The sequence below is a fragment of the Grus americana genome, chromosome 4 (assembly GCF_028858705.1).
Source record: "Grus americana isolate bGruAme1 chromosome 4, bGruAme1.mat, whole genome shotgun sequence".
NCBI lineage: Eukaryota > Metazoa > Chordata > Aves > Gruiformes > Gruidae > Grus > Grus americana.
In genome coordinates this window covers 59,062,304-59,085,513 of record NC_072855.1, presented here as the reverse complement: position 1 = coordinate 59,085,513, position 23,210 = coordinate 59,062,304, and the positions used below count along the sequence as shown (strand labels likewise).

General features: G+C 41.7%; 1 protein-coding gene across 1 annotated transcript in view; it reads right to left on the bottom strand.

Annotated features, from left to right (window-relative positions):
* The window catches only part of CSGALNACT1 (chondroitin sulfate N-acetylgalactosaminyltransferase 1), a 36,578-nt gene extending 15,148 nt beyond the window's left edge, over positions 1 to 21,430 (bottom strand). Inside the window, exons 1-8 of the mRNA XM_054824831.1 lie at positions 21,346 to 21,430; positions 16,001 to 16,047; positions 14,369 to 14,622; positions 11,803 to 12,724; positions 4,158 to 4,374; positions 2,841 to 2,942; positions 1,872 to 2,050; positions 1,367 to 1,461 (exon numbers count right to left, since the gene is read on the bottom strand). Coding sequence (XP_054680806.1) covers positions 1,367 to 1,461; positions 1,872 to 2,050; positions 2,841 to 2,942; positions 4,158 to 4,374; positions 11,803 to 12,436 — 1,227 coding nt within the window. The 5' untranslated portion in view covers positions 12,437 to 12,724; positions 14,369 to 14,622; positions 16,001 to 16,047; positions 21,346 to 21,430. The remainder of the gene's footprint in view (positions 1 to 1,366; positions 1,462 to 1,871; positions 2,051 to 2,840; positions 2,943 to 4,157; positions 4,375 to 11,802; positions 12,725 to 14,368; positions 14,623 to 16,000; positions 16,048 to 21,345) is intronic.
* Positions 21,431 to 23,210: the final 1,780 nt, after the last annotated feature.

The window sequence follows — 23,210 nt, the reverse complement described above, 5'->3', positions numbered from 1 at the left end:
TCTCCTTTCCTTGAAACAATCAAGCCACTGAAGAAGCCAATTAAAAGGAAACAAGATTGTATCTGTCAGGTCTGCACTGTAACAAGAAATGTCCATAACGATGCCCTTACAGCAAGCTACTCGTATGCATTAGCATTATTATTTCCCATTAGTGCAAGTGGCTGCTGCTGCACAAATCAAATTCTTTCAAAGATTTCTGAAGGCTTTTTTTTTTCTCAGCAGCCCGAGTACCAGGACAGAGAGCTAACGCTAATGGCATAGATCTGGCCTCATGCCTAGGAGCTAATGTGGGCTGAAAATATAAAAATCTACATCAAAATGAGATTGGCAGTACTTCTTTAAATCCAGAAGCTTTTCTGACATAAGCATCGCATTTTACGATTCAAATGTTAGGTACAAATTTTTGCACAATCCTTTCAACATACTTTGTGGAATTTATGCTAGCTTGAGAGCTAAACTCTATTTCATTTCCTAAACACAGTGCTTACAAGCCTGAGGATCCCTGATGGGCTCTCACCAGAGAGAGAAGAGCTAACATGAATCCCATGGTATTCTCAGAACAAGTTTCCTCTGAGAAAAAAAAACACAGTGAACCTCTCATCTGCATGCTCTGCTTCTTCCTCACAACAGCTTCCTCCTCATCAAGGAGATTCACCTGGGTTTAACTACATGTTTTAATCATATGCCTTATGGCAATGTTTTTAAAAATAATGCTTTGTTCTCACACCAAAAATATGCAGGTGAGATGGAAATCAGTGAAGTTATGCGGTGTTTATCAGTGCCAGATTAAAGCCAGAAGGGACAGCTCCAAGCACGTAATTTGACTGAGACAACGTCATACACTTCAGAAACACACTGTCTGCTCACAGGCAGTTTAATCATGAACAGTGGGATGGGAAAAGCCACTGTAGGTGTTCAAGTAAGTGGGGGAATAACTGTGACAGCCTTTGGAATTCTGTTTTCACTGACTCATCTACAGATATCTATGCTTTTTACAAATGTCAGCTCTTCAAGATGCAAGCAAAGAAACAATAAGAGCAAGATCAGGGACTTTCACCACAAGACAGCACACCAGGGAGGAATTGTTCACTAATTAGCAAATCCCTTCTGGTAGAGAAGCAGACATGGTTTAAATTCTTAGGTTCCACATATAAAACATCAAACAAGGGTTAAAATAAATGGTACCGAGATACGTCCCTGTGAAGCTTAACTGCAGAACTCACAGTAAGGTGACTGCAGTAGTTAGTTTTGTCTGTGTGGTAGTCGCTGTGCACAAGGAATAGGGAAATGCTACCCAAGAGCACATACAGCTTTAAAAAATGCTTTGTCCATATAAAAGCAGGCATTCAGAGAAGCATGTACTTACCAGCTGCTGTTCTAAAGATGGGATGGAATCATGGTGGCCATAAATTATACTGGGATTATACTGGCTGAAGAGAACAGGATAAAACACCTTCTTCCCTGGAAATGACAATGGGGTTTGGTTTTTTTTAAGCTGTATAAACCATACTTCTCTCTATTACAAGATGCTGGCCAGGCCAGACCAAATCCAGACAGTGTCACACAAGTTTTGGACTGAGCCTATGATTTTTGATGAGAATGTGAGGATATAATTAAGCAAAAGATCCTGTTCCAGAAATGCCAGGTGCTGAGGGGAAGAAATTCAATCACAGTGGGAGCAGGAGTGTTAAAACCTTTCAAAAGCCAACGAGCAATGGAATTTTTATACATGTCTTAATTAGTTCTCTAAGTTTCAAGAATGATTTACAGCAGCTTCATTACCAATTCAAAGGCAAGAATACTCTGGTGAAGGCTGTTACATAATGGGTAAAAATCTGTTGAAAGACAATGCACTTCATGAGTAGCAGTACCTGGCTGTGTGTTCAGTCTACAGGAGTTCAGGAATTCAGCTGTGAAGTATATGTCCACGTCGCAAAAAAAGAGAACAACATTGTTTCCTTTCCAAAATCGAGCACCAACATCTAATCCTTTGCCCCTGGAAAATTCTTCATTCAACTGGATGAACGTGAAGTTCTTGAAGTTGGCTGACCTAGAAGGAAAGTAATCAGCAACTTACCCTTTCCTTCCGGCTCTTAATACAAGCCGGGGCAGAAACCCAATATGAAACAATTAACCTAGAAATCTGTAGTATCACAGTTCTGAGAGCAGTTTGAGGGAAAAGATGTTCTCTGAGTCTTGAGGAGATTTCCACTATGTCCACATTCAGAGCTTGAGCTGTGTACTCCTAAGGTAGCATTCTTGTCACAGACATTCTCTGGGCAGACCTCACAAAAATCCCAACAATGCTTAGATGGACAAAAACATTTTTAGTAGACAAAAATAAAATACATGTGGACCTATTACTGTATCCATACAAGGGTCTTCTTCCCACATGGAGATGATAACAAAAGGCTACACTGCCACATGATCTTGACAAACACAGCTATGCAAGCAAACACAATACACCAGACCTGGCCAAAAGCATCTAGTTCCTGTGTGCTCTACTGAAATTGTTTGCACCTGCCTTTAGAAGTCAACTTTCAGTCCGAGCAGTTAAAGACACTTTCAAAAGCACTAAAGAAATTAACAGCATGGAAAAAAAAAAGCTGCACTGAGGTAAATGCAGTAAAATCTGCTTTGTGATTCAACATCATAAAAACACAGATATGGGACTGTCAGTGTAACACCGTTTTTATCTGATACAAAGGAAAGAAAGACATTTTCTCCAATGCACTTCAGAACTTTTTGGCACAACTACGAGTTTGGACAGCTATCTAGTCTCCAATTTATGGTACGATCGCTGTGTATGAACAGCATACATCAGATATTCAGGTACTTACTTGGAGGTATTTTCAAGTATCGATTTGACTTCGTTCATTTGTTCTTTTCCAAAGTAAACTACAGTGAGGTGAATTCTCCCATCCTGCTGAATGCCCATTTCCCTAGAGAAGAGAGACAGATTTGTGAGTAGTCCCAGAAGTTAGCTTTCTTCAATAACCTACACCCACTGGAGAAGGCAGAGTAGGGTGAACCTTGGAAGGCACTCCTGATTCATTGACAGAGATCCTTGTCCTGACAAAGGAGCTCACTGCCTCTGTTAGATGGGACAGAAAATTTGTCTTTCAAGCAGATTAGGAAAAAACTCTCTAAGTGGTGTTCATTATATTAACAGGAGGACACTGTTAAAAGAGGCCATCCAGCCCCAGGAAGAATGATCAGGCAGGCAATAACTCCATCACTTAGGAGAATATGAGAAGAGGGATTTTAAAGAAGCGATACATACCCTACTTCTTAACCTTGATTTTTTGTAACAGATATTCCAGACGTCAGATTTTTGGCATTTTGGTGAGAAACATTTACTAAAATCTAAGTATCAACTGGCGATCAAGCCAGTAGCCTAAGGGTAGGACTAATTTGAACTAATGGTAGACATCATGCCTCACTTGTACAAGGTTTAGTCAGCAAGAGTTCATCTATAATCAGCAGAGAGATCAGCATGACCAGAGGGTGATTCCTCCCATCCTAAACCAAGCATCTATCAGATAGACAAGGAGCCTATTTTTAGATGGCTGTAATTGGGCAAAACAAATCCCATTGTAAGAGTCGGTACCTGTTGCTACCAAAGTCTTTTCTGGGCAGCTATTTAAAGCTACATCTCTAGTTAAAATCTCTCTCCAAACATCATCTCTGTGCTGAAAAATAAAAGAAGTTTAAAAGTAACTACCCTGAAAGTTCAAACACATTTCCTTCTTGCCTCTTATTGCCTTAATCTTTTCTCTCATAGGGTCTGGCAAAGCGTCTGGGGGCACTAATTCCCTTTTTTCTTAGAAATGTTCCTTTGCAACTAATGGCATGAAATTCTTATGTTGCCACAGTTGAGTGTGCCCCAACAAAACAGACTGAGACACGTAAGCCAGGTACATGCAAATCAGAAACCCTGATGACCGGAATATAACTGCTTTTACTGCTAATCACAATGCATTAAGCAGCCAAATGCCTTTCGGTCTCTGTAATCTTAAAAATTACTTTAGTGGCACAATGAAATGTTAAGTAAAAGTAGCATGCTTTTTACTGAGTTGAGGCCTTGATAACTGCTGAAGTTGCATCTTACTTTCCAAGTAAGAAAAAGCAAAGGCAGCACTGGAATGGAAACCCACCTGAAATTCTGCATGAATTGCCGAAATTTGCTGGCTCTCTTGGCCAGTGGCACAATGACATTAATAAGTGTGTCAGCCATATTGACATTTTCATTTTTCACTTTCATTACAGGACCGAATGGCCGGAATAAAACAATCTTCTTGAACTGATGTTTTGTGTCTCCTTTGAAAGTCAGCTCATACAATGTGCCTTTGTCTTTTTCTGTGCGGTAGATCCCTGCATGAAAACAAGAGAGGAGATTTTGGATTAAAGCTGGGCTCCTGGGGGAAAAAAAAGGATACAGTCTTCATGTATTACAACTAAGCTAAAAAGGCAGTGGAGGCATGAGATATTTACTTTTAAACCAGTACGCAATCGACCGTCGTTTGTAGGAGGCTGTCGCTTTGGCAGGGACACAGCCCTGGGTTGCAGGAGCTATTTGGTATTCTCACAGGCACATTCCTAGGCTTGGCTGAGTTACAAACCCCTGAAGGTTACCAATTGCTCACACTCAGTATAACCCAGCAGACACGCTGTCCTTATTTTTCAGACTGTTCCAATTGCACACTGCAGGCATGCATGGTAATGGTGATGCAGAGAGACTGCAAAAGGCAGCCTGCCTCTCTGCAATATGAGTGATTAGGCCATCTCCCAGAAAAGCAATTTCCTGATGGGCACATTAATTTTCTCCTTTCTGGGAGATTCTCTGGAAAGTCCCCTAATAAAACTACACAACCAGGCCCCAGCAGCCATTGACTTCACCCATGGCAAGTCAGGACATAATTCTCCTGTTGCTCAACTCTCAAGAGACTTTTCTTTGTGTCAGTGATGCCCACTCCTGGCCGAGTAATGGTCTGCAAGGGTGACACTGTGGAGTTTGTCAGAGGCTAGACCCAGGCCACAGTCCTGGAGACTGCATTAGACAATCTCCAAGGATATTTAATTCATACAAGCATGTATTGATTTCCTGTATGGAGTGAACTTTTAACATACTCGATGGGTGAAATTGGTCCCATGCTGAGGGCTGCACGAACTATAAAAGTTTTGGTCATGCCCCACTGAAACACTATTCTGATACCTTAATTGAGATAAAGTTAGCAAAAAGGCTATAGATTTTCCTCACTCTAAATGACACTTCAGTCCCTACAGTGCATACTGAAATGAAATTTTTTCATAGTTTCATAGGTTTAAGAAGGAATAATTAAATGTTAATTCTAACTACTTGTAAAGCCACTGTAAATACCCTAACAACTTCATCAGTAGAAGAGTATAATTGCATTGCCTTCCACCTCTTGCAGAAACTCAAGAGACAAGGAAAACATGTCTGGAAGAAAACTCCTCCACTTATTTCTTCTTTTTTTCTCCTTATCTGGTTATGAAGAACAGTTTGACCAAAAGAATGCCTTTTTTTTTTTTTTTTTAAATCTTAGTCATTCCCTGATCCGTAGCATTGCTGTGCATCTGACCCATAGACTGTCAGCTCTGTCTGTATTTCTTGTGAAGGTCTGGGTCAAAAGTTTCTTTGAACACCAAAGTGACATCAGCTCTTCATCTTGTATTGTAGCTTTTACATTGGTATGTCCAGAACTTCCAAAAGATTAATGAGGTGTGATTTTATCTGGCCAGAGTTCTGTGGACTGTCTTATCTTCACTGTCATTGGGTAAAAGTTTTAATCGTAATGAACACTTCAGTTGGTTAATACTATATGCAGATTTACTGATCTGTTATCCACTTTGTGTTTTATTTTTAATATATGCTGATTCAACAAATGTTCCAATCCTCCCTCCAGCATAGCAGATGAATCTAGTGAGATAGCAGCTGCATCATTCTTTTACTGCCAATCTTTTAAAGCTTTGCCCTTGACTCTCCCTAGCTTTCTCTATATAGTTTGCCCAAGGTGCAGACCATGAACTGCATTTGTTATTGAACTTGAGCCTGCACTTGGGATCACCTAATAGTGCCTGTATTTCCTCCTCCTAGTGGCCAGAGAATGGAAATCCGGGGCTTTGAATTGTGCTGACCCATTTATTCTCACAGAAGGCCTGCTGATCATCTGAGTGTGTGGCTGGGTGCACTCATTTACTCAAGCAGTTTTTGAACATAGGTATTGCCAAGGAAGTTTGTATTGTGGAACATTAAGGTAGCCTTTTGACATTAAGCTAAAAAAATTAAATAAAATCTGATTTGCATTTTCTCGAGAGAGAAATAGATAGGACTGTTTCACATGTTTGACGTAGTGCACTGACATTTTTCATAATAACAAAGATCTAAATTAAATTAACCAATTTAATAATATCTACCACACAACATCTCAAAGTCTTTGCTTCTACATCCTTTTCTACCACAGTGAAGAAACAATGACATCACAAATATGACTTCCCCAGAGATATGTACTACCTTTGTAGAATAAAGAAAGCTTTCCCAAATAAGCAAGAAGCACCTTAAAGAAGAATTCATGCTGTGACTCAGGGGCTCCCTCCTAGTGCTATACACACATCAACAGAAGCTGCTTCTAACCTGCAGTTTTGTTCTTGTTCAGGACTTCTACTACAGCTAAAAACAAGCACCTTAGGTGAAGGCAAGGTTCCCTTGGGCAAGATGGTAACCCAATAATTTATAATCCTAACATTTTATCTTTAAGAGAATTATATGCAAGCAATTAAATATGGTTATTCTTGATGTACATTTGAACTATGTTTTCCTTTTGAAGCATCTTCTTTCCATTTTTAAGCATCTTCATTTTAGAAGCAGAGAACAAAGTGATTTGCTCAAGGTCAGGCAGTGAGCCTTGGAAATAAGCCTGAATGTCTTGAGTCAGTCTGGGGACTCACCTAGCAGAACATCCTGCCTTTCACAAGGTTCTTCCATTTCTGAAGGCACTACTTCATTCATGTCATCAGGACTATTTACGTGATTCAGAAAGATACATCAAGCAGCCTCAATTGTAAAAGCTGAGCTACGAGGAGGGGGAAAAAGTAGTCTCAAAAAAGTAAAACAAAAACCCTTTTCCTGAAAAGGTTGCTACTGAAACGAAAGCCTTGGAAAGCATGCAAAGCCTGGATGTTCACTATGGATAAAAGAAGGTTAATTGATCATCTATTGCTCCCATTACAGCAGCTATGTTTCAGAATATGCACCATTCCTTTCAGAGGCAGGGACAAAAGTCAAAGCCTTTGGAATCCCAATGTAAAAAAGTGAACAGGAGCTTTGGGTCAGCAGAGAAACTGACCCTAAAATGAAGGAAAAGGACAAGTGAGAAGCAAAAAAAGACCTGGGCTGAAGGATTGACTAAAGAGCCGTAAGTGTCCAGTCTTCAGAGCAGCAATTCCCAAGGCTCTCTGAAGTAATGGAAAATGCCTGATCTCTACTCAGCAGGGCAGGCAAACAAGTTTCAGAGATCTACATGGAACTGGTAACTAGCGAACAGCCACACAACCTTAACAAAAGGCTGTTGAGTGGATGACAATTTTAGCCTCAGTTCCACAGAGCATAGGTTTCAGGGCTTCCACTGTCAATAGAAACACTCCCTGGACCCGTGCTCATTACTTATATTCTGTTAGATGTCGTAGGAACCACTATTAGGATTTATGAGCATTCATTGTCCCCATTTTAACTCAATATTACAGTGGTCTTCCCACTTCACATGCAGTAAAACACAGCATCTTGTCCTCTGAGGAAGAGCATCATCCTTTCTCCCAGTAAGCTTCCAGGGCAAAACTGCAGCAGGTAGCCCACCACCAGTAGCTGGCAATTTGAGAAAGCAGAGCTACTCCTTTTCATTTGTCTCTGAGACCTTAAAATTCCAGTCACTAGACAGCCACGTACTTCAGGTAGGAAAACTTACGATACAGCATATTTGACAGTGCTATGGCAGAGCATTTCTGAAGCAATCCAGGGATTTTCTGGAACTGTTCCTGTTGGGAATGAGTATCACCAGACAGTGGTTACATTCACTTTTGGAACACACTGCTTGGGCTTGTCAGACTCTCCAAATTATTATCTCCATCTTTGAGAATATGAATGACTTCCAAATCTATTCAGCTCTGCCTCCATTTATATAAATTAATGACCAGACCTGTTATACTGCCCACTGAGCAACTGGCTTTCTATTGGAAACAGAGCAGTCCTTTGCCTGCTTATAAAACACAGAAATTCCTGATCTTTTCCACATTGTTTCTTACTAACTCCTCATGGCAGAAAACCAGTGAACTTGGTATAGAAGTGGGAGGAATAAGGGGGAGAGGGGAGGATTATAGCAGCTGAACCAACCCAAGTGCCTTCATGAAGAGAGAAGCAGAGCAGAGCAGCAGCCAGATGGATATGTTTCAGGCCCCAGGGAGAAGGTGTGGTTCTCTTGGTTTTGAATAAGAAAAAATGGAAAGTTCCACCATGTGTCAGCTATTACTCCTGGAAGGAGAACTGTCTGAGAATCCTATCCAAATTTCACGTAACAGCAAATCTGCTGAGAAGTTTAGTTCAGATGTAAGGTACTAGGGTCACAGTCTAATTCCCACGCACAAGTGGTTCTGTCTAGAAACTGCAGAGGATGCAACACTTATTTTAAGAGATCCCAGCCACGGAGACAAAACATTTCTCCTTAAATGTAAGAAGTGTTTGAAGAAGCATTTTTCCTCTGCAAAGACAAGAATAAAGGCATGAAATGGAAAAGAGGAAGAGATACAGACCCTAATCAAATTTATTGTGCCACACGACCACCCTGCCTGCTGGCATATGTTAGCAATGAACTAGTACTAGTGATAGCAAGCACCACATGTGACCCACAAGAATAGAAAAATTGACACAAGAGGCCCAAGCAAACAAGATTAACTTGCACCACTTGATATGCTAGTAAGACTCAGGATCAGCAACACACTCGAGTGAAGTCGGTGTCAAAGGCTTTGCTGTATAGGGCAGAAACAAAGACACAATTCTCACATAACAAGAGCAGCAGTTCAGGTTTCGAATCCTGTCTCTGATCCTCATTACCTGATTTTTATTTCAGCACATCCCTCCTGCTCAACCTTAAGATGAAGGCAGCAGCCCCACCTTTAACGTAAGAGATGCGTACAGCTTTTGTGTGCTGTTGTTGTTAAAGCAGCTGGAAGATAAAAAGCTTACGGGGTTAAGTGGTATGACTTTCAGTGCAGACCCGGGCCACCTCTCCCAGAATGCTCCAGCTACCCTGGGCAGTTCCAGAAAATGAAAACAGCTGGCTTTGCTGGCTGGGTAATGCCACTCACAGTTGTTGTGTTGCTGGATTGGTACAAAGCTGCCAGAAGCAGCCATGGAATCCAGCCTGTTACTAACTTCATGTGTAGGCAGTGGCACCTGCAGAACACTGTCTCCAAAACAATTTCTGAGTCCAAACCATACTTGAAATGCAGAATTGGAACAGAAAAATCAGTTCTCCCTTCTCCTGCTCAAGTTATACAGAGCAATGGATTTGTTTGTGCTTTGATCGGCAGTTTTTGCCAGTCTTGGAGAATGGAGGATGGGGGAAAAGGGACTGCCAAGAGATGTCAGAGGCTTCCAGAGGAACTCTGCAGGGAAATCTTCTGCCAAGTCAGCTCTTTGTTTCCAGTCCTGATGCACGGATCCCTGCATTTGCAAATTGGTTTTCACTGCTGAGTAAGAATGAGAATTTGTTACCTTGGACCTACAGAAGCAAGGGCCTGCCCTGCAGGGGAGGACACAAAGAAGGTTTGTTGAACCCAGATGAGCTGTATGCAGGGCTCCAGTTTCTTGAGCTCTGAGTCACATGCAGGGCTTCCTGCCTCTGGATTATTTCGCCATGGTATGTGAAAGCCAACAAGGCCATTACTGCATGAAGAACCTCCACAGAACCAGCACTGCAGTGTGCATCCCTTCCCCATGCCTTTCTGCACATCAGATTCTGCCTTGTTCCCCAAGGACAGCACTGGTGCCCAGGAAAAGACTCTTGATTGTGTATAAAGGCAGGCTCTAAAGGCTTGTATGGCAGGAAACTTCTCCTCCTTTCCCCTCACCCTCTCCCCATGAAAAAGCTGGTGCCAAACAGTCATACATGCTTGTTCAGCTCCTATAATAAAGAGTAGAAATATATTTTGAAATGATAAACCAAACAACAACAGAAAGGAGGAGACTGGAAGCACATAGCTGCATGATGCATTCAAATGCTGGCAGCCAGCAGCACTTCCCAGTTCCCTGCCCATGCCCTGGTCCCATGTCTGAGCAAGAGGAATTTGATGTGGAAGAAGTGCCTGGACCAGATGGCAGCCAGGACTTGCCTCAACAAGGTCTCCACAGTCTGAACAACTCGTGTCCCCGCTGTGGGAGGTACTTGCCCAACTGGCAGGTATATCCTGGCATGGCCTCAAGAACCTACTGTCTTTTCACCATGATCACCAGAGAAACATATACGGAGAGTGGAAATGAATAACTGGCCATTGCACAACAGCAATAGTTTGTCCCCATCACATGGAGGATGCATTTAGCTCTGCTCTATTCATAAATGTTAGATGAAGAAAACAATCCACAGTATAATCACTAGTGATTTGGGATAAGCACATTAGGGCAATCATTCCATAAAAGGTAGGCATCTTACCCACATACCCTCTAAGTCTGCAGCACAAGCACCTGAGGATGAGGAAGACAAGTTTTTCCTCCTATACTAAATTTAGCTAGGTCAGCTGTGGATTAAATCTCATCTACAGGCAACGCTATTGAACAACAAGCAGGGAATATGCCACTTCCTGTGAAGTGAAACTAGAACAGCCATATTAAAAGTAAAAATGTAGCTCTCATTGAATGGGAAACAGTCATGAGCCCTTGGAAACCAGATCTGTGAAATCTTGCCTCATGTCATGTTTCTGCTGCACATGTTCCTGCCCTTTTAACTCAGAGCTGCTGTGCAGCAGGGGTAACCTGAACAGATATCAACCACAGAGACATCACAACTCCTGGAATACATCTGGTTTCTCTGCCTGGCTGGGAAAAAGCAGCCTGACTGGAAACGAGTGAGCATTTTGGATTTAGTGACAGAAGATGTGAAGTAAAACTGGTTGCCATTAAAAGTGGCACTTTAAAAATCCACACTTACTGCCTCAATATTACATGTGAGGGTAAAGACTGTTTAGCTCATTTTAGAATCCAAGGGCTAAGGTGCACCATTCCTGGAATAGGAGATACCCTGTAAAGGTTAAGTTTTCCTAGTCATTTGAAGTTATAGGTGATACCAGCTGAGTTACTGAGCTCCTTAGCTGTGGTCCTCAAAACCTATCTTGCCACTCTGACTCTGGCAGAACTGTGCAGGTGGAAGTAAGGGTAATGTTGGAGTTTGGATTTGAACTGCAGTTGTCAGTCTTAACACTAGTACCAGATCTGGGATTGCAGCCTGGTCATTCACTCCTTGCTTTGTCAGTTCTGAGGCAAGCGCATGACTTGCTGTGAGCACACATTGATGGCCACTACGAGAGCCTGGCAGGCTCTGTTGTCACAAAGTCCCATTCCCCAGGAAAGCTGCCATTCTGCAGTTGTGCCTGAGACAGCGTCGCTGGGTCACAGCACTAACACCGTCCCAGACATCTGTGCTCTGAGGTGACACCCATCTACCTCAGCAACGCAGTCACACCAGAACCCCTCACCAGCACTATGTGGACCTTCCAACCTGCTGTCTGCATACAAACCTTCAACGAAGTCGGAGGCTGTGTATACACGGTGTTTGGCATTGCCGGCCCCCTCTGGATTGTTCAAACTCCCAATAGCTAACTCAATCACCTCTATCAACTCATCTCGCTTATCCTTCCTTACAGGTTTCTCTTCTGGGTGGCGCGTCAGCCCTGTCTCCAGTTGGTACACTTTCTGCAGGGTAAAGCTCTCAAAGGGCACGGCCGCATACTCCGTGGACAGCTTAACACCGCTGTGCACCTCTGCTTTGTCTATTTGGGAATGGAGGAAAGCCAGCAGGTTAGCCTGGGCCTTCTCTGGGTTACTGTGGTCAAGCTGAATGTCCAAGGGGTCTGGGTACTGGTCCTGCATGTTCTTAAGCTGCTCGCTCCTGCCCTGGAGCTCAGCCTTCAGCTGGGCAATTTGTTTCTTCAAGCTGATGATGTAGTTGCGGTGTTGCTCTTCTCGTTCTTGCAGAATGGCTTCATATCCCTCCTTCACAGTCAGACTGTGCACCCTGGGCAAGGCAAGCTGCTGGTTGTCACCCTTGGGTGTGCAAGCCAACATATAAACAATAGACACCGAGCAACAGGCCACCACCAGCAGGCCTACAAGTCGGGGGAGAAATAGAATAAATCCTCGTCGGAGCATCATTTCTCAAAAAGCAGAGTCTAACCCCACACAGGCAACAGTTCTTACATCCATACAGTGCCACTGAGGCCCCTGGACTTGGAGGACTCTTACACAGATGCATGTATGTGCAGGAACTGGCTTGTCAGCTCTCTTAAAATGGGTGCTCTGCCTCTATATTGGGCTCTCTCTGGTGTTTACCCAGCAGGACCAAAAGACAAGCTGCGAAGCAGACAGGACATCTCCTGATCCTCATGGCAACACCTACGCTGCTGCAATGTGATCAGCTGGTGGCTGATGGAGCCTGAGGATCTGAAAGACAAATGACAAGGACACTCATTCAGGCATGTTAGAATTTGGTCATTCAGTCCAGACCACTGAGAGTGTTCTAAGAATTTATTTTGTTTCTCAGCTCCTCTAGTAGATCTCAGAGCTGTGAAGTGCTTGTGCTAAGACCCAAAAGGTGCCAAGACCCTTACGCAGGAAATCCTGTATGCATATGTTTAATTTTAATAACATGATTTGGCCCATTGCCAGTGAAAAACTAGCCCAGGCCTCAACGTCTGCCATGCTTTGGAAATATTAACAAGTTGTCATCTGTTACTTTCTGGTGAGATGTTAAGGCGCCCAGTTCATCTGAGCAACGATGGCCCTTCAAGCGTCCTCAACTCTCCGAGCACCCAAATTTTGAAGGCAGTCAGTCCCATAGCTACCGCATACATTTCAGCTTCCAGGTATGTTTTTCCAAAACACTAGGTGGCAAATGAAGCCTGACCTGGAGCAGAAATTTGATAACCAAGAAACCAGAAATTTATCAAGGCCAATTTCTGCCACTAACATTGTTTGAGATATCCTACCAGATGCTCCCATAAAGCCCAAAGAACTAGAGACAAGATTTTTTCAGGAGCAGTCTTACTCAAAATCAGGGGAAGCTTTGTTTCCATCTAGGAGGCTGTCATCATTGCACACTATGTTATCATTTTAAGGTCCTTTTCTATTTTTCATAACTTTACAAAAAGTCTTGCAACAATGTACAGTACTACTGTGTTTTCCACATATGCTCTCTGCCCAGGAGCGAAGACCACAGAGAAGGTTTAGGGAAATCTGGCTTAGGTATTTTTTAAAATAAGAGAAGTTTAAACTGTGAACACTATAATTTTTAGTAAGAATTCCTCAAGTATACTTAGAAACAGGAAAGAAAAATTAGATGACTGAACATGAATATTGATCTAGCTGTAAGCTACATTGAAACAACTGAGCTGAGAACACTACCAGTGGGATTTTTGAAATCCCTCAGTTTTGGCCCAAACCCATGCCAATGCAAGGAACTTCATCATTTACTCAGCTGACAGTAGACTTAGGCCAAGGCTGAGTAACATCCTAGATTACACTGTTACGCTGCACTGTAAACACAATCAAATTAACCCCTTGACGCTCTCCCCTGGGATGCAAGCATGACATTATGACACTGCTTTTGACAACAGAGATTCACAGTCCTTTTAGTTACACATCCTTGCTGGCAGACCCTTAAGTAAAAACAGTTTATCTAAGAATAAGAGTTTCAGAGTAATTTTCAGTTATTTCTAGTCCTGAGTCAAAGTCTTCTGTAGGACTTTTTATCAACTGCTACATGACTTCCCCCTCCCTGTGTCTTGGTTGACTATTACGCTGTATACAGCAGTTATGCAGAGATATTTCTGATCATCAAACTGTTAAAAATATTTTATCAGTTTGCAGAATTTCTAGAAAAAAAAAATACTTTTAGAGTAGGAATTGAGGGGGCTAGAGTGAGCTATAAAAATACTACTGTATTTTTGTCAAATTAACGCTGAATGGCTATTATAGTATTTATAGGATTCTCCAGAAAATGTCAGCGTTTTCAAAGGAAGAATTGTTGATGCTGAAGAAAATGTACAAGCAGCAGGAAAAAGCACAGGATGAAGTTGGAGCCCTTACCTTATTGCTGTGATCTCTTTGGAACATCTTGGTCTGCTACAGCTACTTCTCAGCTTGCCACAATCATCTCCTGTTTATCTCCCTTCTTATGCCTTTCCCAGAAAACGCGCGTACTATAAAAAGCACTGTCAACCTCGGAACACCTCTTCATTGCTTTCACATTTGCCAGCTGCCTACATCTTCAGTCTGTCTCCTGTGTGGTGAAAGGCTGTAGTGGAGACGCTTCCTATGGATGCGCTATAAAAGCTGGCCTCCTGCAATGTAAAGGAGCTTGTCAAAGCAGGGAAAATTAATCTGAGAGTTTCTAACTCTACAACAGATCTGGCTAGAAGACTGCAAGAAGGTAGTGTGCAGTGAGACAGGGTCAGGAAGTGGTGAGATGTAGTACATAAAACACTGCTGTGCTTGTATGCTTCACTTCACACAATTAGTCCATTGACTGAATTGGCAGAAGCTGAACATCACTGAAAGGATTAGTTGTGCTAACACGGTATAAACTGAAATTACATCTCAATGGCTTAGATAAACACACAATTTCATTTCTATAAGCAGCAACAGATTTGAGTTTTGGGTAAAGAGCTCTTCAAATGTTGACCTTAAAATATACGTGTGTATATATAGCTATCTTCAATAAAACATGCTGGGTCTCTCTTCAGGGTAGTCTTTCTTTCCTATCTAGTTTTCTGGTTTGTAATCTCACCCATCAAAGATGCATCTTTAAAAACACTTCAGGACAGTAAATTAACTGAGCTACTTTGTCCTTTGCACCACCATTCCCATAAAAGGAAATTCAAGCCATGGGGATTTCCACCTTCTTCACGGGGATTTTACCACCACAACTGGAGGCATCCTGACAACAAACACTCATTACTTGCCCTCTGTTGCTAGATCTGTCTGATTAAATTTTACCGGCGGCTTCGGTGACATTGCCTTACAGTGACTGGCATTTAAATATACAGTTGCCACTGTACTAGTATCTCATGGACATGCTTGTGAAAGCAGTCCCAATCCATGCCAGTGCCAAAAAAAGCAGGTTATTTAAGTCAACACTGAAGGTGGTCATGGCTAAGGCATCTCAGCCGCACAGACAGTACCAGTAAGCTAGGGATGGTAACTCCTCCTAACAACCGTTCTGTTGATTTCACCAGACCTACACAGTTTCACACCAACTGAGAGAGCCTGAGATGAAGGGGAGAAAAACTGAAATGTCAGTTTCTTCCAGGAACTGACAAAACCACCTCTGTATTTCACTGCGGTCAGCTGCATCAAGTAGTATTAGTCTATTTGCAAAGAGAAGCTTTAACGAGTACGCAGTGGTTAGTCTGATAGCTGAGGAGAAGGACATTAATTCTAAAAAAGCCTCTGTTTGCAAAAACATCTTCAACCTCAGCTTGACCCGTTAGCCCAGCCAGAGGTCAGCCCAGCTCACAGAGGTGCTTTTCACTTGTTTTCAAGGAGCCTGGGGCCCAAAAATGATCTAAACACAGAAAGAGGTTCTGTCATTGCTGTAAGTGCTGTGCAAATGGCTCTGTGTAGTGGAGGGTGCTGCACCCAGTCATAGGGAGTGGCAAAACTTAAGAAAGTTGGTTGGTTTGAAATTTTAAATGGTATGCACTCACCACCGTTACTCACCAGAATCCAGATTCTTGATGGGGTGTAGAGATACAGGAAATTTGTTTCTGCACAGAAAAGACAACTCATTTCAAGCCTGAATTATTGACTCCCAAACACCAAACTGTGAATTTGTGCAGAAGAAAGGGACTCCAACCAATCTATCCCTGTATATGTGTCTCCCCTCTGAGCTCTACACTCTCCTCACTCTTCATGTTGAGGACAGAAATAGATGGCAAAAGAACAGTCACGTTTGCAGAGGCAGCGATGTCTCAGCACATATGGCATGGGCAATGCCAAATAATTCCATGTTTTCAAGTACTTTCTGCCACAGCTTCCTATTGCAGGTGTAACGGAGACTGGCAACTACCATTTTAGCTCACAAAACTTTCTGAAATTCCTTTTTTTTCCCTTTTTTTTTCTTTTTTTAATAGAGGCAGTGAATGGCAGAAGCTGCAATTAGGTTTTGTGTAGGTGTTTGAAACATCTTCACTGAACAGCAGCGCATGTTGCAGTAAGATTTCACTAGAATCATATTAATCTCCCAAATGAGCTGCAGGGAGGCGGAAACAGATGTTTCACCCAGACTTTAAGTGCCTTACCAAAAAAAAAAAAAAAAAAGACATTCTGCGGCCTCTTGGCAGTTGCCTTGAACTTTTTAATTACAAGGACTGCACATAGCACTGCAGACAAATCAGTCTGCTTTAAATATTAGGGACAAGATTTTGCCCCATTAGCCCCCAGACAGAAATTCAAGCCACTCAGGACAATGGCACATGTCACGGGGATTAAAATCTAGTCTTACACAAGTGTTTAAGGTGCATGTGGAGGGAATGGAAAAAGAAATTATTTCTCCTTACTGCCAAATCAGGATTTCTCAACTATTTTGCAGCCCAGTTCATCTGCCCAGGGCTGAATTAAACAAAAGGCCTGATAAAGAAAAGAACCTGTCTGATAAACTGACTGGGTACACCTTCATAGTCTTCCTGTATTTTCCCATGTTACAAACCACACCACTGCTCCCTCTTGGGTTGACACACATCCCAAACAAACCACTTAAAATCCTAACATCTATTTTGCAATTGATAGAGCACTTGAAACAGAAATAAGGGATTGTTAAAAAATAGCATCCAGAATCAAAATGCTAAATGCCAATACTTGAAGACAGTATACAACTTACTGTAAAAATCTTCATTTCCTAATCTTTGATTCCAGAGCCATCTTCAACAGAAAATCTTACTTGCATTGCCACACATACTCTCAGAGATAAAAGTCTCAGTATCTAACCTTGCCCACAGAAAGACAATTACACTGTTCCTCTCTAAATCAACAATTACAATCTGATCATCTTGCAAATAGGTTTCAACAACTATTAGAAGCAGTCTTAAACAAAACAAGAAACCCTCAAAAGCATTAACATTCCTGGAAATACTATTTTTGTTTCTTGTGAGGGAACTGAGAAGTGGCTGGTTTTACATTCAAGATACTGCTGTAGGCTTCTCGCTCTGAAAGTTACAAAACCAATGCAGAAGTTACTACTTTTCCCTTCATTAGTACTCTTGGACCCCAGTGCTATTAATTTAATTGGTCCCCTTTTATCAAGGTAAATCAGTAACTTAACAGCTCCTCTGTCTGCCATGCCACGCCACTTCAGCGGAGTTCTGAGGTCCGTGTGTACTTGTGTCAGACCATCCACTCACAGGCAGTCTCACTGCTGTTGAAGGTGACTTTCCCAAAGACAGTCCAGAACAGAAATCAAGAGGCACTCTGAAAGCCTTCTGCTCTACTGTGCAGTAAACATGCCAGAGTTGTTTCAGCTTTTACAGTAGCCATTATTGCTATTACAGTAGAAATCCAGTAATAATTATTTATTTTACAGTATCATTATTTCTATTTAAAAAAAAAACCCACTTAAAAGGAATATTGGGGTCCCTTTGTCCTCCCAGCACGTACACATTCTGTGTGGGAGTGTATCCAAGTGGATACACACACAAGAGTGAAAGTGCCATTGCGTTCCACTCTCCACTGTAACTCAAACTAGTTTTAAAGTAAAAGACCCACAAAAGTTAAACATAAATTAAGTTCTAACTACACCTGAAAATCAAGGTAACATCTAAAATTATCTCCACACACCAATAACATCATTATTATAAAAAAGAACTATTACATTAAGTAAATGCAACAACATTCCCAGAACAGCTTTCTCTCCCCCAGAACAGACTTGGCAGTTTTCCACAGATCAATAACCAGCAATTGCAGGTGTCTGTATTAGGAATGTTGTTTTTTGTGTGAGACACTCAGTTTTCCACCTCATAACCACAACACACTACCCCTCTCTGCTAAACACACTGACTTGTAGGCATATCAACCCGCACATCCTCAGTACAATTGTTAGTTGGGGGTACTATAGGAGACTTCCAAAAGACTTTACAGGACTTTCCTGGAAGTTTCCATCACTCTGTTTATCCTCCAGCAAGCAATGTGACAGATGCATGCCCTGTCAAGCTCCGAAGAGAAAATACAGAGAGGAGATGACAAGCATGCTGCTTCAAAGATTCTGTGACTCACAAAGACCGACCCATGCTACCGCAGGAAAGAAACAATGACGCTTTTCTCTAAAGGACCATTTTTCATTAGCAAGCTCTGACCTGAAGTTTTACGAATTCATTTGCTCCAAAAGTGTTTTGAACTTTGCTAAAATGGAGATTAAAAATATGTGTTTGAGTTGACCTGGAGTTCAGCCTGGTCTTTTAAGAGTAAATCAACAGACCATCATAGTTGCCAGTCCTAAAAATTAATGGTTGGGCTGGACAGCTGAGATGTCTAACTTCGCTGGAAGACCGGCACCTTCTGAACATGACCTTCAATTAAATTTCATTTAGGTAAATGTCATCTCGGTTTTGTAGATGTGTCAAAGAGGAGCACTTTACTCCAATCACGTGACATTGCAACAGTCCTGTACATCAAGGATAACAGCATGCTAATGGAGAAAGGTTTCTTTTTGCAGGAAACTAGCTAACAAAACAAGGACAAGCTACAGCCAGGGAACAGCTAAAAGATACTACCCTAATTTACTTCATTTTAAGATCTAATTCAACAACTGCTCTGCATACAGAGGGCTTCCAGAAAGACAAAACTCAGTTTTAACATAACACCAAGCTATACCAGCTTCTGAAATGGCTCTGAGAGTCAGCATAATAAGATGGATAGAACACAAAATCCTTTAGTATATCCTGATTAAAACAAATAATAGGATAATTTTTGCTTATCCATTTAAGTCTGGACCCGGAAAAAATGCTGTTACTTCACTTTGAAATGTTTACAGATGCATGCTCAGTGATTTACACAAGCAAAAGAAAACTGACTGCCACCACAGGAATGAACAGTCATTCCTTTTAAGAACAAAGAAAGATGACCACAGTCTGACAAAAGTAGCTCAGGTCAGCAGCAGCAGGGCCTGTAAAAATGGAGGGATTTACACCTATGTAGGTGTCCTGGTTTCAGCTGAGACAGTTAATTTTCTTCACAGTAGCTAGTGTGGGGCTATGTTTTGGATTTGTGCTGAGAACAGCGTTGATAACCCAGGGATGTTTTCATTATTGCTGAGCAGTGCTCACACAGAGCCAAGGCCTTTGCTGCTCCTCACACCACCCCACCAGCGAGAGGCTGGGGGTGCACAAGAGGCTGGGAGGGGACACAGCCGGGACAGCTGACCCCAACTGACCAAAGGGATATCCCATACCATATGACGTCATGCTCAGCATATGAGGGGCTTGGGGAAGAGGAAGGAGGGGGGCCAGTAACATTTGGAGTGATGGTGTTTGTCTTCCCAAGTAACCGTTACGCGTGATGGAGCCCTGCTTTCCTGGAGATGGCTGAACACCTGCCTGCCCATGGGGAGTGGTGAATGAATTCCTTGTTTTGCTTTGCTTGTGTGTGCAGCTTTTGCTTTACCTATTAAACTGTTGTTATCTCAACACGTGAGTTTTCTCACTTTCACTTTTCCTATTCTCTCCCCCATTCTGCTGGGGAGGAGTGAGTGAGTGGCTGCGTGGTGCTCAGCTGCCGGCTGGGGCTAAACAATACCAGTAGGGAAACACTATGAATGCTTGTGGGTTTATACCCCCCCTCTTCAGGATTGTGTCACATGATTTTTACTTAAAATATTTTTTGTACAAAGTAGATACTAATGTCACTTTATGCCAGGAGTCCTAAGGCTTCTGCCAGATGTACATCACACAGTACCACAGACAGACTTTTGATGAAATCTGGAGCCCAGTGCATGCACACAAACCTGTGACACAGGTCATGAATCAGTGAATGGCTTAGTATGTAACTAATTAAGCAGGAGAGTCATTTTTCCATTGATAAAAATGTGCAAACATGCACAACTAAGTTGTGTTCAGAAACAGGGAAACCTAGCTAGGCTGAACTTCAGAGTGCAAAGCAGTTTGTGCATGTCACAGTATTTATCTAGGACTGCATTAGTCAGGGCTATATAAGCACTCATATGGTTAGCTGCCATCAGACCAGCCTTTCAGCTGCACCTGCAAAGTGTGATTGTAGCCAAAAAGAAAGGCCTGTAACGAAGGCCTGCTTATATTATACATAATAAGAAAACGTAGCCAAGAAGAAAGGCCTGTAATGAAGGCCTACTTGTATTATAGGTGATAAGAAACTATTCATTATTACTTTAGGTAGAAGGCTAACGATTCCTAGAATGAGCACCTGCTGCACATCATGAGAAAAAGGAGGAGCTACAAGACACTTCAGGGTCCTTATGTACATACTTTTCAGAAAGGGAGGACATTAATTGCCTCCAGCCACATCCTTATCTTGCTGAGGCGTACAGCAAACAATTACCAACACCGAAATATTGAGAAACTAGGGGAAAGGTAATTTGGGCCAGGGTCCCCACGACCACCGACCCATAAGCCCCCTACCCAAATTATCCCACCTACTCAAAAGATAGAGGTGGCGAAAGGAACTGAGCATGCGTTCTAGTTTGCATACTAGGCAAAGAAATATGAACCCATTATTGTAACGGGGAGTGTACCACTTTGTAATCTTTGTAACATTTGTGTATAAATATGACAAGAGAACCAGCATTAGGTGTGCCTGATTAGAGGAACTATCCTCCTGACACCCAGCGCTGCAATAAAAGGAAATGCCTGCTTCTTAATGCTAAATTGGTGTTAAGGAGTTTTCTTTTATTCCTGAATTTCAGTGACACAATGAAAGGCCATTGCTTTGAGAAAAGTTGTTAAGTGATAAAGTACAATAACAGTGACTTAAGGTCCCTATTCTATCAAAGTCCTTGTAAGGCAGCAATATAGTTTTAAGATGTCTGAACAATCCGGTCTGACCTGGAGATTCTCTCTTCTTCTCCTTGCCAGGAATCCCTTGGTACAGGTAGAATCCCCTGTACCAAGCTAGATGGTGGACTTGAACTTCATTAACTCCGGTAGAGTTGAGAGCAGAGAAGGTTTCCTCCCTCCCAAGTCCAGCATGTGGGACCTGAGGAGAGACATCTGGCTCCCACATGTCTAATTTTACATTGTCATGGTAATGCAGAGCCCTAAGTTTTGTGCTCCCTGTACTTCAAATGAAATTTGCTGGGTAGTGTGGTATCAAGACATTGCTTTAAACAAAATAATTGAGTAAAGGGGACAAAAGAAAACACATTTTGGTAGACAAAGTATAAAGGGCTTGGTATGTTATCTAGCATAAGCAAGAATTATCAGGATAGGGACCAGGACTACTGTTCAGCTGTGGCTTACATTACAAAAGAAAATCAAGTTTCAGACTACAAACTAATAACCAGGAGTCCAGAAAATAACTGCAACCCGGTTCAGTATCGAGACAGGTTACCCAAGCTCCACACACAGCCCTAAAACATGCAGCGTCCATAGCTCTCATAGCTCACAGACCGACCCCCCAGCTCTGCTGATCTGCATCTCCCTATCAGCCTGGTCAGTACTGGCCAACAGGAAGAGGCCAGTCCCCTGACTCAGCCCCCATTTCCTTCCTGCTCCAGGTTAGCCCTTACCATGAAACAACACGTGCCACAGAGTTCCATGTAGCTCGTCATCACTGTTTTGATATGTGGTTTTGGTCAAAGACCTAGGATTTCCTTGTTATATCAGAAAAGAGTCTCCTAGTAATTCTTTGAAAAGCCTAAGCTTTTTTGGTTGTTTCAGTAAAACAGTTTTTCTCTTTCTAGGGAAAGTTTCCAAATATATTTTTCTTTTTTTTTTTTTTTTATTTGAGGCTCACATAGTATTCAAATCTCACTGAGTTCACTTTTATCATTAAACTAGCCAATTCTTTATTATGGGAACTTGAAAAGATAAATCACAGCAGAAAAAAATCACTGCAGAAAAGATCCAGGCAGAGGGGAAAAAGAAAGGAAGGCTTTCTATATTTCATATTGTACGGTCTATCTACTGGACCATGAAATACTTCTTCCAAAAAAGAATTGAAAAAAAAAAAACCCAAACAACTGAAGACAACCAAAAAGTAAAGAACTATCTTGCAAAACACATTTATCTACAATGTTTTACTTAGGTCAATTGATTTCAAGAGAATGAAGATGTTTATATTTGTATGATACTCTATCACTCATATGGATTTATTTTTAAATAAAATATTTCAATAGGTTGAGAATGTCTACTTTGTTTTAACTTAACAAATCACAGTGCTTCAAATTTCCACTTCATGTCAGGTTTTGTGGGTTTCTTTGAAAATAACAGAATGCACACAGGCCCACAGAAAACATGGCTTTTGGTCAAATGGCTATGAGAAAATTTTTATTTTTTTTTTAATTTTATGAAAAATGTCATCACATTTCTATATCCTTTAGTTAAGTAATCCAAGCCACATTTTCAAGTATTAATGAGACACCTGCTCACAGTTACTTTGGTTTCTAAGATTTCATCTCTGATCCTCAAATCATATTGAAAATGGGATCTATGCTTTCAATTTCTGTATAAAATACCTCAATTCAAACAAGTAGTCTGATACACTAGTTTACCGCTGTCTGATATACTAATTTACAGCCATAAAGATAGTTTAAATTCTCATTGGTCATCAAGAAATTTCAGCTCCCGCAATGAACTCTATTTGTACCTGGGATTAAAACTGTTGTTTATTATGGAGATTTTAATTGCGGTTATTACACAGTTGTCAATAGCTCTCAAAAGCCAGCCTTTCAGCTAGAAACGTGTTAAAT